The following is an 18,144-nucleotide window of genomic DNA, read 5'->3' on the forward strand; positions in this document are numbered from 1 at the left end:
GAAATTAATTGTACTTTCTAATTCCATTTCTCCATAACATGATTTACAAAAAAATGTAAAATAAAATGTTGAATTCTCATTGGTTTACGTTCTTGCTGTTAAACACTTGCTTGGTTAACTAGTCATGTGATGTTCAATTTAGGTTTTATTCAGATTCATTGTCCCTTGGTAAAACATGCAAACCCCTTCAAGACGGGGCACTAAGAGTACATAGAGTGCTATGGCAATACAGCGCTGCTCTTCATATGCCTGGCCAGTTCTGTGTGTAGAGCCATGTCACTCTTTCTCCTTGATCTTGTGGACCAGGGTCTCTCCCAACGACTCCAACACTTCACGCTTGTAGTCCTCAAAGTCTCCGTCGATCTGGTTGACGGCACTGTCCTCCACCACCCACAGCTGGCACTGGGTCTCTGTGATGAGCCTGGCGTCGTGGCTCACGATGATCACGGCTGGACAGGAAGAAAGCAATGACTTTAATCCAAGGGTATGGTAGAAAAAAGCTACATAGATTCTCTAGCTACAACGTTTAAAGTGAGCTGGATTATAGGACCGCTACAAGAAGGGTATTTCTGACTTGCGGCTCTGCAATGCAGTGTTTTTTTTGAGCGGACAGTATTAAACAAGAATCGAATGATTACACATATATATTTTACGGGCTGTACGAGTGATCCTACCTCCTTTGTACTCGTTGATGGCCTCTGACAAAGCATCAATCGACTCAATGTCCAGATTGTTAGTAGGTTCATCCTATCAACAAGAAAATAAAAGGAAGTTAAATCATCATTCAGGCATACCCACTCAGTACAGACAGATACAGTCCAGAGGACCAACGTACCAAAATGAGAACATCAGGCTGGCGACACGAGAGCTCTGCAAACACGACTCTGGCCTTCTGACCACCTGAAGGGGGAGCGCAGTGTGAAATAGAGACAACACTGATGCAAACGTGTGAAATTGGGGCCTCGTTCTATCCGTCACTTAAGAAGGGAGTACCTGAGAGTTTGGATATCTGGATGGTGTGGGCGTGGCTCTCCAGACCAAAACGCCCCAGGCACTTCCTGCTGTCCTGGTAGGGGAGGTTGAAGTTCCTCATCAGGTACTCCGTCGCAGCCTCGTCCATGTTCAACTGGTCGGCGTACTGCTGGTTGAAGAAGCCCACTTTCTGTGCAGAGTAGAAAAGGTTTTAGTGTGGAAGAGGTTGTCCCGACACCCTCCACTCATGAATCCATGGATATTGAGCTTGGGTTTGTTGTTTCATGGGTTAGCTATTAGCATGGGTTAGCATGGGTTAACTATTTACGACCAGCATAGGTGGGGTTCGATAATAAGGGGTGCCTGATTGCCCGGGGCTAGTATAAAGTCACGTCGGGACAGTCAAACTTCCAAATCAGTGCCCCGAGTGGAAATGGTCCAGTGTTTGTCATTTGGTACAAGCACAAGGCAGGTGCCAGATCTGAAGCATGGAATGAATCGCACAATCCACAGTCCTGATTGGGTGAAGCACGGTTTACTGTTAAGGCAGGCCAAAAAGATGCGATACCAAGTCAGGTAACAGCTCTTGAGCGACTTATTGCGGGTTTGCTCTCTGCTTTAGATAGCCTTTTGTTTATTTGATTAAGGTTAATGTATATGCATGTATTCACTGGTGGGTGTAACGTAAATATCTGACGATTGGTGCATCCACGGAATTAACCCTCCCCGCTGAAACTGACAGAAACTTAGTTATCCAAGTGGCATGTTTAAAGGGATCAAATGTTACTCCCTCAAAATGTGTTAACGACCTTAACCGTTTCACAATTTTGCATGGGAACGTACAGTATTAAACTATATTAAATGGAATGCAGGGTGTGCAATAATTTTTTTTATTATAATGGATATTAAATAAACACAGGTTTCAAATGTGTGACTCACCAGTCGATGATTCTTTCTCATTTCACCTTTGCCCTGAAAGAGAAATAAGTTCAGTCACTTGCAAATCAACACAGTAAACAAGTTTAAAGTATTGTGGAAATGTTTCACACTTACTGGATTTAATCGCCCAGTGAGGAGCAACAACAGGGTACTCTTTCCAACGCCGTTGGGCCCAACAATGCAAACTGAAAAAGCAGATTAACGTTTTAATGAAGTGGTGGAAAACCCATTTCAGGCTACAACGAGATTACAGCATGTACTTACTTCTCGACTCCATGTCAATTCCAAATTCTACGTTCTTGAACAGAGGCTTCTGGCCGTCGTAGCCAAAATCAACACCTGTGTTGGCAAAAAATAAAAGTAGTTGGTCACCATTTCAGCCAGTCTCATTATTTGTCCATTCAACAATTTATGCCATACAATTTATGGGCTTAATTAATGTTTTAATGTTATTAATGTTGAATTCTCTTTCCCCTCCCCATCTTGGGAGGACAGACCTGGTAAGAGTTGCAACGTGGTTGATTGGTGTGATCCAATCAAACAATTATATGCTAATTTATCAGAAGACACATTCTAAAAGCCTTTAATCCTGAGGGTCAGGTGTGAGCCAGACCGAAACTGGTTCCAAAAGCTGATCTATCACTGTGTGTTTTGTTCCTGTCTGGAAGTGGAGCGACCCGTTGCTTACTGTGCAGTCCCAGGATGGGCGGTGAGAGAGGGGGGGGGTTGGGGAAGGTGAACTTGACTGTGTACTCCTTGGGTCTCTTCAGCAGCTCCGTGCTCTCCTTGCTCTCCTCCTCCACACCTCCCTTCTTCTTGCCCTTGGCCTGTTTCCTGGTCAAAGCCTCCTTGGTCTGCTTCTCCTGCTCTCCGAAAGAAAAACCTTTTTCAATAACTTCTTGCCGGACTGAACCACTTTATCATTTCTGTTTTTGCGTTTAGCCCCAAAACAAGGTTCCTAAAACAGTTTGAAAGACAGAAAACTTCAACATCAGCTAGTGCAGTGTTGTGTTATAATTTTGCTTTTACATATAATTTTTTTGGTCTGATTTGTGATGATCAAAGATTGGTATACAAGAGTACTTTTTACCCTCATGTACCTGTAGTAACCTCATTTAGGGTTACAGACGGCAGTGTCATGTGTGACGGACCCGTAGAAGGTAAAACACTGTTAAATAGGAAGTTGCACGAAAACCAATAAACATTATTGACCGTATTCAGAGAAAGCAAATCCACGGTTCTGTTCTGGAACGGTTCATATGACCAAGGGCAGTCTCTAGTTTTGGTCCCTGAAACGGGTTGGAGCCTGGACCATGAGCAAGGAGGGGAGCCCAGATGGAAGGCGGGTCCTTGGGTGTGAGTGAGCGACACTTACGGCCTGCTTGGTGGACTTTCCACCCGCCTTTAGGTCCTTGAGCTTCTTCTCCTGCTTGTCATACTGCTTCTGGAGCTCTTTCTGTTTCTGCACGTACATCTTCTTGAAGGTCACTTAAAAGACGGTTGGAAAAAAAAAAGTTGGAACAATTTGGAGACATCATGTTGAATTCAAGATATGGAGAGAGATATTCTGGAGCAATGAGAAACATGAAGTTATAGATGGAGACTTACAGTAGTTGCCCCGGTAGTAGAAGAGCTTCTGGTAGTCCAGGTGGACGATGTCTGTACATACATCATCAAGGAAACTCTGGTCGTGGGAAACTATAAGAAGAGTCTTCTTCCAGCCTTGTAGGTAGCTTTAAATACAAATAAACAAAAAATAAATAATAGAAACACCAAGGCAAGATGATAAGTATAAACCAGATAACAGGACTGCTTAAAGTAGGGTAGGACGTTTGGAGAAAGGTAGACCGACAGATGGACCATCTAATTGTTTAATTCATGCCAAATTAAATGATTGGACAGGCTTATTAAAGTCCTGCAACAGCCACAGATACCAAATATTTAATTTTTTATTTAGAGTATTGACAAAATGCTTCTTAAATAAATTGATTTAATTAAAAGCAGGTTAAAGGGTGATCTTAAAGAGTGTAGTGGCGTACTTGTTGAGCCAGATGACGGCGTTCAGATCCAGGTGGTTGGTGGGCTCATCCAGCATCAGCAGAGTGGGCTCCATAAACAAGGCCCTGGGAAACGGATCAATACACCACATCACTGCTGTGATAAGGGACAACTAACCATTTCTCTGTGTGTACACACACACACACACACACACACACACACACACACACACACACACACACACACACACACACACACACACACACACACACACACCTTGCAAGGGACACTCTCATTCTCCAGCCCCCGGAGAATTTCTTGGTGGGCCGGTTCTGCATCTCGGGGGTGAAGGACAGACCAGCCAGGATCCTGCGGGCTCTGGCCTCGGCCGCCGCTGCTCCGATGGCCCGCAGCTCTTCGTAGACCTAGAGGTGACCCAGTGTCAGTGCATGTGCTGGGAACATAAAGACTGCAGTACTGGGTCTGGGCACTACTGGGCACCACTAGATCGTAAAATGACTGATCATTTGTCCCTTCCCCTTTTTTTAATACATTTTTCATTTTATTTTAATTAAAGGCTAAATTGCAGACAGAACTAACCAAATGTAACCAAGGACACAACAAAGTGAAACATTATAATGTTAACCGCACAATCTTAACTCTACTAGTACTCCCTGTAAGGTCTGGACTAATTCAAAAAAAAAATGGCATGAGAAATGGAATCCTTCGCAACATAATACGCAATCCACAAGACACGTCATTCGTCGCGTGACTGTGGAAAAACCCGTCAACAAGCGGGGGGGTAGGTGTGGCCTCAGGGGCCTCTGGGGACCCACCTTGTCCAGCCGCTCGGTGACGCTGTCCTCCCCCTTCTCCAGCAGGGCCTGCAGCATGCGCTCCTCGTCCAGCAGCTTCAGGCGGCGCGTGTCCGCCTTCAGCACCGCCTGCACGGCCGGCGTGTCGTCCGCCACCACCTCTGCAACACCACACAGGGGCGGAGCTTTAAGGGAAGGGGACCCGACCACAGGGCAGGGCAGCGGCGGTGGAGTTCAGGAGCAAGCTTTAAGCGTTTGAAGGGTGAGCTCACCTTGTTCACACAGCAAACAGTCAATGTTGGGGGGAATGCTCAGCGCTCTGTTGGCGATATGCTTCAGCAATGTGGTCTTTCCTTTTCTGTTGAAAGAAGGGGAGAGAAAAAGAGAGGAAAAAAACACTCAAGACCAAGTTGTGCGTCACCAATGAAAAGACGGATGTTTAAAGTCCCTGGATGAGAACATTTACCCGTTTGGTCCAACCAAGCCATATCTTCGTCCAGCGACGATCAGGAGGTCAGCGTTGACAAACAGCTCTTTTCCATGAGCAGATATGCTGAACCTCTCCAGCTGAGGAAGATCAATAAAACCACCACTTATGTCATTTTCCCTTTGTAAAACAGCCCCCGCCAACGCCTTCTACATATACAGTGTGAGGAGAGTTACCTTGATATCCGAGGCGTTCTCCAGCATGGCCTGTCTTGATGACATCTCGGCCTGTGACACCGAGAAGTCTCCCTCTATGGCGCTTTTAGCACGCACGCTAGCCACCTGCCGCTCATACTCCATCTGAAATCAGCCGTGAGGATATTTAGCACGAGGAAAATGCTCCACTTTGAGTGATTCCTTTACATTTTGTATTCGTCATGCAACAAGAGAATACATCATTCAGTGAAACACCTCAAATACTAAAGGAGCACAAATCGCAGTGCAATGGAATTTTTACTTTCTCAAAGTCAAAGCATACTTCAGCCGTCCTATGTTAGAGCAGAACTTCTGGGGCCAGTCGACACAGAGCCTGGGAACCATATCTGCAAGGGGAGGATACTCAACCAAGGAAAGCTCTTTTGCCCTTTTCTTGAGTGGCCAGTCTACAATGTGTTGATTTGAAATTTGTGTACGCTTATTACACACTTAAGATTCCGGCCTCCAGCTACACTTCAACCATGAATCAAAAGAAAGTTGAACCCCCTTTTCACCCAAATTTAATCTGGTCTGCCTCAGACTTAAGACATTAATCTCGAGTCTGATTTGTGAGACTAACTTCCAAGTCAATTCTGATGATCTTTGGCACACTGGTCGAAATCCTTGTTGTACACCGTAAGACATAAACAAACTCTTACCATCTTCTTTTTCTTCTTCTTCTCCTTCTTGCTGAGATTAGCAAATGGGTCGTCTTCATCCTTCTTCGCCTGCTCGGCTATAACGTCTTCGGCACACTTCAGATAGAAACAAACACATAATTAGTTGTCATGGCCAAAACCCCAAAAAAAACAAGAACATTTCTATTTATAATGAAAAAAACGGATCCTACCTTCATCATGTCATCTCCGTCACTGTCATCGTCGTCGTCGTCATCTTCCTCCTCCTCACTTTGCTTCCACTCAACGTGTTTTTCCTTCTTCGGCGGGTCTTTCTTGCCTTTCTTTTGCTTCTCCTCTTCTTTCTCCACGGGCTATAGATTCCACCAATGTACACATAAGGAAAGTAAGTTTAGCCTGTATTATATACGGTCTATATGCGTTACACCCACACCGTTACCAGTTTTTTTTTTTTTACTGTTTTAGAGCTAGCGGGATAGACTTCTGAACAGCGGACATTGTTCAACACAAGACTTGTCTGGATTAATGGCGTTTTAGTTAGGCTATTGTTAAGGGCTGGGCACTTTGTAATTTGCCTCGTCCAGAAATATTGACCAAACAATGGCTCTATAGAGAGCGGTGCTGCTGCCTGACAGTCTCCTGGGCAGATATACACCGCTAGACACAGACTCATACCGGTGATCGAGTCTTTAGTTTCCTGCTTCAGCTCGCTGTAAATCGCAGCATCAATGTCTGAAGTATTAAAAAAATTGGAAAGTTGGAAAGATAATGGATATTAAACTCCATTATAACTTAAGATGTGTGATTGTTTTGATGCACAACCACAGTAGCAGTATGCTGCTATAAATGCCACTTTCAGTTTTGGTGTTGGGACGTTTAGAGCGGGCGGTCATTATTGAACTCGGCCTACCGGGGCCAGCCACTCGGTGTTGGTGAACAAAACCCATTTCAGTGTCAACAACAATGCAACGGCAAAGACTTTATTTTTAATCATTTAATTATATATTATCCTGCTTCAAAACTTTGCCAAAATACATAAATAAATAGAAATATGTAATATATTTGAATACAAGTTGCATAAAACCAAACTGCCACTCTTACCTTGGGCTGTTTTGCCTCAGGCTGCTTAGCTTCAGCTTTCTTAGCTTCAGGCTTCTTAGCTTCAGGCTTCTTAGCTTCAGGCTTCTTATTTTTCAGCACAGGTTTCTCATCTTCATCCTTTTTCTCTTCTTCGTCATCGTCCTCGGATACATCCTATAATTTTCATGTAAACAAGGACGGTGTGAGCAGCAGGTCAGACTCAGTTAAATAAACACCCAATCAGGGTAGTTTCATCCAAATGAAATGAATGTCACTTGACAATTAAGAAACTTTCAGAGTTACATACAGAAGAAAAAAAAAAAAAAAAAAAAAAAATCATACAAATTGAAATACATAAATACACAAATAACGACGTGGCTGTGTGACAAAATGTTAGTGTTAAAACATCACAAGGTTTAGTCTTCAACAGCGGTTTTAGTGTTAAAACAGAGGGTTAGTGTGATCACGGATTCCAGGAGGGCTCTGAAACATGCTGGCCAGCTAACATGGCCACATACAATGGCATGCCAACATAACAACAGATAGCATGCTTGTGCACCATGTGCGTGAGCTCCATTCTTTGACATTATCGTTAACCAAGGTATAGTTAACGACAAAGCAACGCTTTGTTTCTTAATACCATGCTTCTGTTCCAGAGAATCAAATATGCATTTCATATCATAAAGTTTGTGTTACCGTTTCTCTTTGTACTGCATTTAATCTAAAGTCATTCATGAGCTAGTGCCACCTACACCTAGTATCATCATGCGGGTGTTAATCTCCTACAGCCGAACACAAGTGTCATGTCAGTATCTTCCCAGTGTTTCTCCAATGATAATCCAGCAATTAAGGGGGATGCAGTAGGGGGAACCTACAGTATACATGTTTCAAATAAAACCAATGGCATTTGGGGCTCCCAATATAATTCCAATGGTGCCAGCAGTGATGGTGGCCCACTGCTGGATGCATGGAGGGGAAACACAGGGTAGAAAGGAAGGATGACAATGATGATGATGATGTGTCCAAGAAAACAACGGCACGAGGAGACGGGAACGTTTCACATCACCCACCTTAACCTTCTTTGACTTAAGTTTATCTCTTTTCTTTCCTTTAGAAACCACCTCAACCTCCTGTATCAAAAGTGCACATACATACACACACAGAAATAGGCCGGGTGTTCTTTTGAGACACAGATTCGTTGTAGTGCCTTCAGAGATCAGTGTGGAAGGGTAGATATCTTCTGTAGCCATTTGGCCTAAATAATAAACAATGATGAAGCACACACGCAACCTTTTGCAGTGTTGATTGGGCTGCGGCACGACAGATTACAGACTCGGCTGTTTTACAATCATCGGAATAATGCAAATACCGGATAAAGAATACCCTGACAACAGTTAATAGGCAGCACACACCGTACCAGAAAACAAAGACGATACGTTCAGCACTCCAACAAAGAACCAATCATTAAATAAAGTGGTATTTTTAAGGTCACTTAAACAAGCAATGGAGAATGAAATATAAAATAGTGAGATTAAAATAGTGCTATTTGATAAATATTGCCCAGCTCAAAAAAAAAAAAAAAAAAACATTTTCAATGTATGCCTTTGTATAAGTTAAAAGATCACCTTGGCTGAGGGCATGTCCTCAGACTCCTGGTCCTCTCCTCCGCCCTCCTCGTCGTCACTCCCGCCCTGGCTGAGGGCAGCAAAGATGTTCCCCCCCTGCAAGCCAAGCACAAGCTTTTAACATACTTTGGGAGGAAAGAGATGCAACAATAAACTTCCCAATGGGGAAAAATTGCAACGCACCTTATTTTTTCTGCCTCCTTTCTTACTTGGAACAACCACTGTAGGGAAAACAACAACAATCCGTGCTAGTTAGCTAGCTAGCACTGGTAAAGAAACCCATTTAAGAAGGTGAAACAGATTGTCCTAATGATACTCGGAGAGGGCCAACAGTCAAACGGACCTGGTTCATCTTCATCGTCCTCGTCGCTCGGCTGCACCGACAGCTTCTTCAGCCGCTGCATGATCTGCTCGTCATCATCGTCATCGTCGTCACCGGCTCGCCCTTTCCGGCGGTCTTTCTTCTTTTTCTGAGGTTCAAACGAGGCAGGTCAATTCTCTTCTCATTTATATTTCTCATAATCACAGTAACATTTTCATTCCTAGCTTGAAAGTTTTTTGATACAAAGTCACATTTGAAAGAATTTCAATAACTGGCTTACACTTAACACTTAAGTGAGTGTCTACATAGAACTCTGGCTATTTGAGAGTAGAAAACATGACCGTCACACGGTCTCAGCGGATGTAAAGCTTGGGTTAAAGTGGCTCAGTCTCCCAGTGGTCGGGGGGCAATGGCCAGAGCAGTACCTGTTTCCCCTGTGTCTCCTTCACAGCCGGCTCCTCTGCTTCCACTTTGCCGTCTGTGGCGAGGTCCTCAAAGAACTGGACGAAGCACATTCAAATAGACAGATGACACACAGGTCAACGCAACAACTAATGAGTAAATATACACATTGGATGAACAATTTCAGGTTTGAACTTACACTCTTCTTCCCTTTTTTGTCCTTCTTCCCTTTCTTCACAGTCTTCTCTGGGACTAAAAGACCAAAAGCAAGCGTAGGCTTCACGTTAGTGGTGGTTGGCGATGGAGGCACAGATAACACAATAGCAACAACCACCCACAACCAGATCAGTCCAAACACTAAGCGTTACAAATCACATAGGCAACTATTAAAGTCATGTTCGACCTTAAGACTAAACTGACTAGGTCGAATGAAGAAAACCTGTTGCTGGAGTAATTTCACAGGAGACAGCTCCAGATAGAATTGTCATACACTCATTACAATGAACACAATGCCATTGCATCAGCTCCCCCTGAATAGACAAACGCCTCTGCTAGTAGAGATGGCTATATAGGTCAGCTTATTAATATACATCGTTATAATCTTCCTCAGTGAAAACTGTCAAAATTACTCTTTTTATAATCAGGTCTCATCTAGGACCTCATCTAGGAAGATACTTGCTAGCGATTAGCATACGTTCAGAAACTGAAACATGTTAGCATTGTAGGAGTCAAGCTAGACATGGCATTTTAATAAAGTTGTAATCTCGCTTGCCTGCCACGGATGGGGCCTCTTCCCCTTCCCACATCGGCTCTTCTTTCGATTTTTTGGGCATGGTGGTGTCTTTGAGAGGCCAGTATGTGTGTGTTATAGACCGTTGCAGCAGGCAGCTCAGTAGCCTCACATGTCATGCGGCCTGGTCCCCGCTGATGACGCGCAGCCAGCGGCGGCTCTGATTGGTCGCCTCATCCATGCGCCGGTAGCCTGCGCAGCGCCGCCCAGAGGGGTCATGAGTCTATTACACCCGATAGATATTATTTACCATGGAACTAACTATATGACATGACCGAGCTAGCTAGACCACCTCGGTCGATTTACAACAAAAAATTGTACATATAAAGTAAAGTAAGGTAGATTTAATCCGTTTTAGGGTACGCTGTTGTGGCGCTTCTGGTTCTTCTGGGGACGTGACCCCGGCGAATGGTTCACATTTCTGTTCTTAAAAGGGAGTCGCTCCCAGATGTAACGTCACTTCAAGCAGCGTGATAATTTTAAGGTCACAAGAAAGTCCGTGTTTACATTTGCGTCTAATTCATCATATTGCGTGTTTGAGTCGGGCGGTGTTGGGGGAAACCTGCGCTCCGGTAACGTGAGGCGTGTGGACCTGGACAAGGGCACTGAGGAGGGGAATGACATCTGTCAACTTAATGTGGGTATACGCAAACATACCTACAACCTTAGCCATGCTTTCCTGTCATTATTGCCATGATTGTAGCATCGTTGTGTTGCAAAACATTTCTGAAGGGGACATGACATTGTGTGTGCTAGCTTTCCTAGGGAACTTGTGCTAGCTTAGCCTGTGTCACTGGTCTGCTAACAACATGTGAGACATTAAGCCTGTGTTACTGGTCTGCAAACAACATGTGAGACCTTTAGCCTGTGTTACTGGTCTGCTAGCAACATGTGAGACCTTTAGCCTGTGTCACTGGTCTGCTAGCAACATGTGAGACCTTTAGCCGGTGTTACTGGTCTGCTAACAACATATGAGACCTTAAGCCAGTGTCACTGGTCTGCTAACAAAATGTGAGACCTGTCCTCTTACGGTCAGCTATTTCTGGAGGTCCACTGTGTTACTGGTCTGCTAACAACATGTGAGACCTTAAGCCAGTGCCACTGGTCTGCTAATAACATGTGAGACCTGTCATCTTTCGGTCAGCTGTTTCTGGAGATCCCCTGTCACTCAGACTGCACTGAGGGAACATCCACAACTATCGCAGTGCAGAGATATCTCTCCTCCTCTGGCGATCAATCCAGTGGATGCACTGGTTGAATTTCGTGGCAGTATTTTAATCCTTGTTTTGTAATTTCATTTCAATAATCACTAACGTTAATGCTAATAACGCATCCTGCCTGTGAAGCATCTCAAAGCCACATCCGACCGAGTTGTCATTGTCAACGACCGTGGTACTGCTAATGTTGAGTGAATCCAGTTGGGAGGAGGTCATGGAATGGCTTTTAGCGGTGTTATCATGTGTAAAACCTTGTAGCGTAGGGTTGTGTGGTTCACTGTGGGTTTGGCTCATTGATTATGAGCTTGTGGTCCTGCGTTGCCATTCACGTTCTGCTTGTCATGTGCTACTGGCATGATTTGCGGCGGTTGAAAACCTCCACTCCAATGCAAAAACGTTAAATTAAGCAGAACACTCTGGACAACTGAATAGTTGTGCAATTCAGTATTTTCACAAATACCGATGCCAGATTTTCTATTCAACAATAATATAATACATATTCCAGGTGAACAAAAATGAGTAGTTCTAAAGAAATAAATGCATGCAGGAGAAACGAAACCGTCAAAGTAAGACAGAGAAAAGAGTTCTAAATGGTCTCCAGTTGCACAGAGTACATTACAAGGATGTTATTGACCACGGTAGGGATGTGCCATCTATTTAGTGTTTTCTATGTTTCTCATTTGTGACATCCCAGGTCCCCAGTCCAGTCCGATTGATGCGTTGCCAGTAGTAGTATCCAACAAGAACCACACACTCCTCTCCTAGGTGGTCCGGCTGCTTTGTGTGGCGGTGATGTTCCATTGCTAATCGAGGTAGCCTCTGCCCCTGTCCTGAATGGCTGTGTGCAGAGGGGGCACCGCCTTCTGGGTGGGTTGTGTCCGGAGCAATGGCCCCCGACAGCCCATCACGAGTCGGCAGTGCAGCCTTCCCCAGGTACGCCAGTTCATAGAACTGACTATTTGTTTTGTTTTTGTGTTCTCATAATAGTGCTTGGCTTTACAGAATACATGATAAGAATTGCTGATACATGTAATACTATACGTATGACTTTTTTTTCATTTTAGAAATTAAAAAATGCACATTTTGAAGTATACCTTGTAGCCACTGTGTTTTGATTGTCCCTAGGCGGTGGTGTGGCAGTGGGCTGGACAGACCCGGCCCCTGAACAGTGCGTCGCGGGCCCTCTCTCCCCCACACGGTCTGAGGTACCAGGCCGTCAAGCAGCCGGTCCTCCCCAGCCCGATCCTCCCGGCCTGCCAGCCCCACAAGACGGGCTGCCTGGAGGTAGAGTGGGAGGACTCGCTCAGCGTGTGTGTCCTGGTGCGAGCGCGGGAGCCCGGCGGCCAGCCCACCCTGGTGGAGATCCCCCTGTTCGGACAGGCCAGGCTGGGGGAGCTGCTCACGACGGGGGCCCCCAGACCCACGGAGCTCCCCTTCACGCTGACCACGGTGGACGGCCGCCGCGAGGACGACATCAGCCTGGTGACGAGGGCGGGGGGAGCGGCCAGGAACAAGGACAGGGCCAGCGCCCCCGAGCGGGAGCACAGCACCTTCCGGAACCTCTTCCGGATGGAGAAGTGTCCGGCGCCATTTGTGCACGGGTCTGTGTATTACTGCTTCCACTGCCCGGGGACGGACCCGGCGGCGGTGGCCAGCTCGGCCACGGCCGCCAGGTTGAAACGCAGGCAGGCGGTCGGACTGGAGGGGAGGCCCCTGGAGCAGCCTCTGTCGCTGTCCACCTTCCTGGGCGGCGAGGAGGAGGGAGCCCAGGGGAAGGCGGCTGGGGAAGGGGGCGAGGAGGAGGAGAAGCTGGCCTTGATGTATGAAAGACTTAGAATAGAGGTAAGAGTGCCATGGATGCTTTGCATGGCACACACATTTGTTGCTGTTGCTATAACAATTATATCATAGAATACAAACTTTTGTATGGATTCTACTGGAGGCTTTGTTGAGTCGGGTTGTTGAGCAGGTATTATTAGAGTGAGTGTGGATAGTGTTGGATGTTCTTGCAGCTATTCCATGTAATATTGAGGTGATTTGTGTTTCAGCTTCCAAACTTCTTCCGGAAGGGCCATGACTACACCATGTATTCCAGCGACCTAGAGTTCATTAACGGACTAACCAATGCCCACACCAGGTACACTTACCGACCTTCTATTATATTCTCATAATTCAGGATTAATTTCTGATTAATCCTTCCAAAAAATGACTGATCATATCAGGCTATAGGTCGATAATAATAATATTTTTAGGGAATCATAAAACCAATCATAGCCTTGTGTTTTGCGCTAGGGAGTGATCATTGATGTAGTGTACGAAAAACACCATAATTTTAGCTCATATTGTCCACATTGTAATTCATCCCTTATAATATCCGATCCTATGGTGAAGCCCCCGTCCCCCTAGTGGTGTGACTAAGAACAGCGTCTGTGTTTGTGGCTGCAGAGGCCGCCTGCCGTACCAGCTGGTCCTCTCCCTGTGGCGGGCGCTCTGCCTGTTGTACTACGCAGAGGCCCGGCTGGAGGTGCTGAAGCTGACCAAGCACATGGAGGACGGCACCATCAAGGCTCGCTGGAGGGTCCACGGACTGCCCTTCCACAGCGCGTGTCTCCACTTCTACTGGAAGGACATGTCCCCGCTGTACAGGTGAGGATGAAGCACAACGGAGCCCTTTCACAGTGGTCGTAGGTCCATCGCAGACGCTGTCATTACCCTCATCATGGCTCTGCTCCTTTTAGTTCCCAGGGAAAGGGTAGGAGGCTAGACTGGGTAGCCCCGCCCATTCTGCCAGCGATTTGAGTTCGCCCTGCAGAAGGGTCTGGAGAAGAGCAATAGATTTCTTTCTAGTTTCGATATGTTTTTGCGGGAGCCAATCACCAAGCTGGCTTTTCCCCCTGGCACGCTGTTGGCTGGTTTAACACAATGACGACAGGGAAGCGACAGCAAGCAGCCAATTGCGTACACAGTCAATTTAACTCGCCCGTTGATCACACCTCTTGTGCTGAAGAAAATAACAGCAGCTTCCCCAGGCCAACATGCAATCTACGATTGATCTTGGTCTTAATGGGGCAGATCCTTAATTAGTGTTGTGAGTCTGAGCGACACCTGTGTTTGTTCTATTAAGTCTCTAAGAAAGATAATAAATCAATGATCACAGTGAAACTAGATGCATTACTTTACAGCCTTACGATGGCTGGAGCACACATTTGACACATCCTCTTGCCTATTGGCTTTACGTCCACAATACACTGGTATTGGGTACACTGGTTTACAATTGTTCCTATTATGTAAACGCAGGTCATATGATGCATTCTCCACTTTCTACATTGGGCACGACGGACTCATCCGCTGTCACAAGGTTGAAAAGGTATGTTGACATCATTTAGCCGTCGGGGAGTTTGTCTCAATAAGATTGTACACCACATTAACGTGAGTTCCTGTGTGTTCATGGGAGGACTGACCTGGAGGGATTGACTCGTGTATGGGCTTGTTTAGTTCTTGAGACATCCTATTCCCTTACTTAGTATTTGATTTAATCGCAGCAGTAGAATAGTTTCTGAGTGCAGGTTTAAGTATCGCATATAAAAAGTTTCATGTTACACTTGAATTGCATTTATAGCAGACCAACAATGATTTACCAGTGGGACCGAGAACAAAGGACACTATTTGAGTAACCTTCGTTGCTCAACCCTGTTGAGTGGGACGAAATGCCTTTACGAGTGCAGATAACAGAGATGGGCGTTGTTTTGAAACCTCATCAAACCTTTGGGTTATTTGGGACAAGCTTCCCAAGTAACGAGCGTTCATTCATTCATTCACAGTGGATAAATGTTCCACCCCCAGGTGATGGAGGCACGGCCCCCGCTGCTGCCCAGGCTCAGCACTCTGCTGGCGGGGGCCCTGGTGGCCCTGGGGCTGCAGGAGCACCGGCCCGCCCTCAACCTGCTGCCGCTCTTCTTCCGGTCCCGATGGCAGGGGCGGAACTGACCCCCGGAGGAGGAGAGGAGGAGGAGGAGGAGGAGGAGGAGGAGGAGGCCATGGTGAGACTGAGGTCAGCTGCTGGAGGTCAGGGGTGGTTAAGAGGCCATGGTGAGGCTGAGGTCAGCTGCTGGAGGTCAGGGGTGGTTAAGAGGCCATGGTGAGGCTGAGGTCAGGGGTCATTAAGAGGCCATGGTGAGGCTGAGGTCAGGCTGCTGTAGGGGAGACCCAGGGGTCATTAAGAGGCCATGGTGAGGCTGAGGTCAAGCTGCTGGAGGTCAGGGGTCATTAAAAGAGAGAACCAAACCAATATCCCCTAACAGCGCTAACAGCGACTGTGCGACCGGATCCAGCTCCATCAGACAATAGGAAGCTTCTGCATTGGGATTATCTGTGTGCAGACAATGGACAAAAGGCCCCAGCTACACCTTTCACTGTAACACACACACACATTTATTGGTGGATTTAAAGTATACTTTTGGTCTTTGTTCAGTTGTATTTTGGACTGACCCCGTCGCTGTGCTGTATTAAGCCTCCAGTCTATATAAGTCAAAAAAAAAAAAAAAAAAGCTGTTAAATAAAAAACGCAGCATGATGAGAGATGGAAGAAGAAGAAGACAGGGATGGAGATCTACAGAGAGGCTGGCCTATAGAGATGGTCGCTTAAATCAGTTAAAAAATACAGCCAATCAGGGCTAAAACAGGTCAGGGGGGACAAACACCTTTTAGGTTAGTAGGGGGAGCAAGGGACAGATGGGAGGTTGAGATGGGAGGAGGTGAGGTTGAGATGGGAGAAGGGGAGGAGGTTGAGATGGGAGGAGGGGAGGGTGAGATGGGAGGAGGGGAGGTTGAGATGTGAGGATGTGAGTGGTCCAGAAGTGGACTGAGTAACGAGGAGATCAGAGTTTACTGGGGGCGAGGTCATGCATGCTGGTGTGTAATCAACAGGATCTAGCAGTCTGTTCTGATTGGACAGGAAGCCCATGGAGGAATGAAGGAACAGGCTAATGAGGGACCGGCTGTTCTCATTAGGAGCCTGGCGGCGAGGCACGAGAAGAGGCAATACAATGATACAGACAGGAGCACGTGTCTGAATGAATAGTTCAAGATCCGTAGGAGACGGGATAAAACAGAATTCTTAACTGGACTTGACGAGTTTAGTAACATGACGGTCAAAGGTGATACCTTTTATTCTGAGCAGCAGAATTGATTTGTGACTGAAATGGATTAACTGCTGCAGTAAAGTTATCTGGTCCAATTAAAACACTTTTTTCAGTTAAAGTGGAGGAAATGAAAAGACAAGCGACCCTTGGTGTTGGCTGAGCGGTCGGGGAGGGACTGGCTCAGATTACGGGGTTTGGCAGAGAGAGAGAGAGGTCTGTGCCTCATCATGTGAGACGTGGTGGAAGGTGCTGGACCCATGACCTTGAGGCAACATGTACAAAGAGCAGAGCGGTCCAGGAAGAGGACTCGTGATTAGAAACGCAGGATTTAAAGGTTCAAACCAGTGCAACGCTGTAGCAGAAAGGCAAGTCGACCAACCTATCAAGGGAAGTCATACGAACGATGGAATCCAACCCAAATTAAGGAAAATACTACCATAATATTCTTTGTCACCATGCATAAGAATGGAATTGGTCGCTCTTAGTAAAGCACGGTTGGTCCATAACCATTCTTTGAAGGATGTTTGATCAAAAGGGCGGCCTGGAGAGTTGTCTGTAATGATGTAACTGGGCTGTTTCGAGAGAAGGTTCATTTGAGGGGTGGCTTTACACTAGCAACTTTAAAACAGTCAGGTACTACCGGATGGGAGAGAGTGGTAGATAATAGGGCACAGGCTGGAACCTCAAGACAGGAAGGACATTGTGACGTTTTGTGGGAACAGTATCACAGCGACTGGAGAACAGCCTTATACAGGCTCCAGGGAGACCAGAGCAGAGCCAAGCCTGTTAATCAAACTGAACAGGAACCGTGGGTTGTGTTTATTACTATTCATCAGGGCCAGACAATTTGGCAGCTCACGCATGCGTGATACCGAGGTTGAGTTTGAGCAAACGCTCCATCACATGAAGGGGGTGCACTTGCACTTCAAGTTTAGAGATTTTCCATCCGTGTTCGGTCCTCATTTGTTGTCTGATGTTTTCAGGTGAAACTTCTGAAACTTTGATTTTCACCTCTGCCCCACTTTATGTTTCAAAGTGGAGAGCCAGGTCCCTGATGAAGAAGGGGAGAGGACTTCCTCCAGGACCGGGCTGGACCCTTGCTCAGCAGCATGGATGTGGCACTACGTGATTCCAGAGATAACCGTTTTATTTGCTGCATCGCAATGAGGTTTTTTGTGAAACATGCTTGATAGAAATGGAGAAATTACCATTATTTCACTGTATTTAAACTCAAACAAGCCAGTTCTCCTGGTAGTTAATGCTTCAAAGCATGCCATATTTTCATAGCAATATGTCGGTAAATATGCTGTTTGTGAAGTCCATCCATGTTCTCAGAGTAATGTTAGCCAAGGCATTGAGACCTATGTTAATCCTGGTTGTGTGAATAAATGTTTAACTATGATAAGTGTACGATGTGTCACAATTATCTCTAATGTAATTAGCAGCAAATCATTTTGCATTTAATTTATCATCACAAGAGAGACTGCAGTCAATGTCTTCATAAGGCATAGGTCTGAAACATGA

At 45.9% G+C, this 18,144-nt stretch overlaps 2 protein-coding genes across 4 annotated transcripts; one reads left to right on the plus strand and one right to left on the minus strand.

Annotated features, from left to right (window-relative positions):
* Positions 1–127: 127 nt before the first annotated feature.
* On the minus strand, positions 128–10,394 carry abcf1 (ATP-binding cassette, sub-family F (GCN20), member 1). Of its 2 annotated transcripts, XM_084484922.1 has the most exons (26): positions 10,245–10,394; positions 9,672–9,724; positions 9,496–9,570; positions 9,092–9,218; positions 8,932–8,969; positions 8,749–8,844; positions 8,194–8,253; positions 7,145–7,297; positions 6,256–6,396; positions 6,065–6,160; positions 5,388–5,510; positions 5,191–5,291; positions 4,997–5,082; positions 4,746–4,885; positions 4,186–4,334; positions 3,951–4,034; positions 3,520–3,644; positions 3,287–3,399; positions 2,600–2,774; positions 2,176–2,250; positions 2,026–2,096; positions 1,912–1,944; positions 994–1,162; positions 836–900; positions 675–747; positions 128–449 (listed from the first exon to the last, which is right to left on the minus strand). In XM_084484922.1, exons 1-26 carry the CDS (start codon positions 10,303–10,305, stop codon positions 277–279), a joined length of 2,655 nt encoding a protein of 884 aa, XP_084341048.1. In that variant the 5' UTR covers positions 10,306–10,394; the 3' UTR covers positions 128–276. The 2 variants fall into 2 exon arrangements, with proteins under 2 accessions (XP_084341048.1, XP_084341049.1); XM_084484923.1 differs by lacking the exon at positions 8,194–8,253.
* Positions 10,395–10,517: 123 nt separating this feature from the next.
* Positions 10,518–18,056, plus strand: cUnh6orf136 (chromosome Un C6orf136 homolog). Of its 2 annotated transcripts, none has more exons than XM_084484925.1 (8): positions 10,518–10,899; positions 12,174–12,412; positions 12,605–13,321; positions 13,528–13,616; positions 13,925–14,125; positions 14,777–14,846; positions 15,323–15,530; positions 17,657–18,056. In XM_084484925.1, the coding sequence occupies exons 2-7, from the start codon at positions 12,314–12,316 to the stop codon at positions 15,464–15,466; spliced, it is 1,320 nt and encodes a 439-aa protein (XP_084341051.1). In that variant the 5' UTR covers positions 10,518–10,899; positions 12,174–12,313; the 3' UTR covers positions 15,467–15,530; positions 17,657–18,056. The 2 variants fall into 2 exon arrangements, with proteins under 2 accessions (XP_084341051.1, XP_084341050.1); XM_084484924.1 differs by having other exon boundaries at positions 15,323–15,519.
* Positions 18,057–18,144: the final 88 nt, after the last annotated feature.

Source organism: Micromesistius poutassou (assembly GCF_964030765.1).
Source record: "Micromesistius poutassou genome assembly, chromosome: 20".
NCBI classification, from domain to species: domain Eukaryota; kingdom Metazoa; phylum Chordata; class Actinopteri; order Gadiformes; family Gadidae; genus Micromesistius; species Micromesistius poutassou.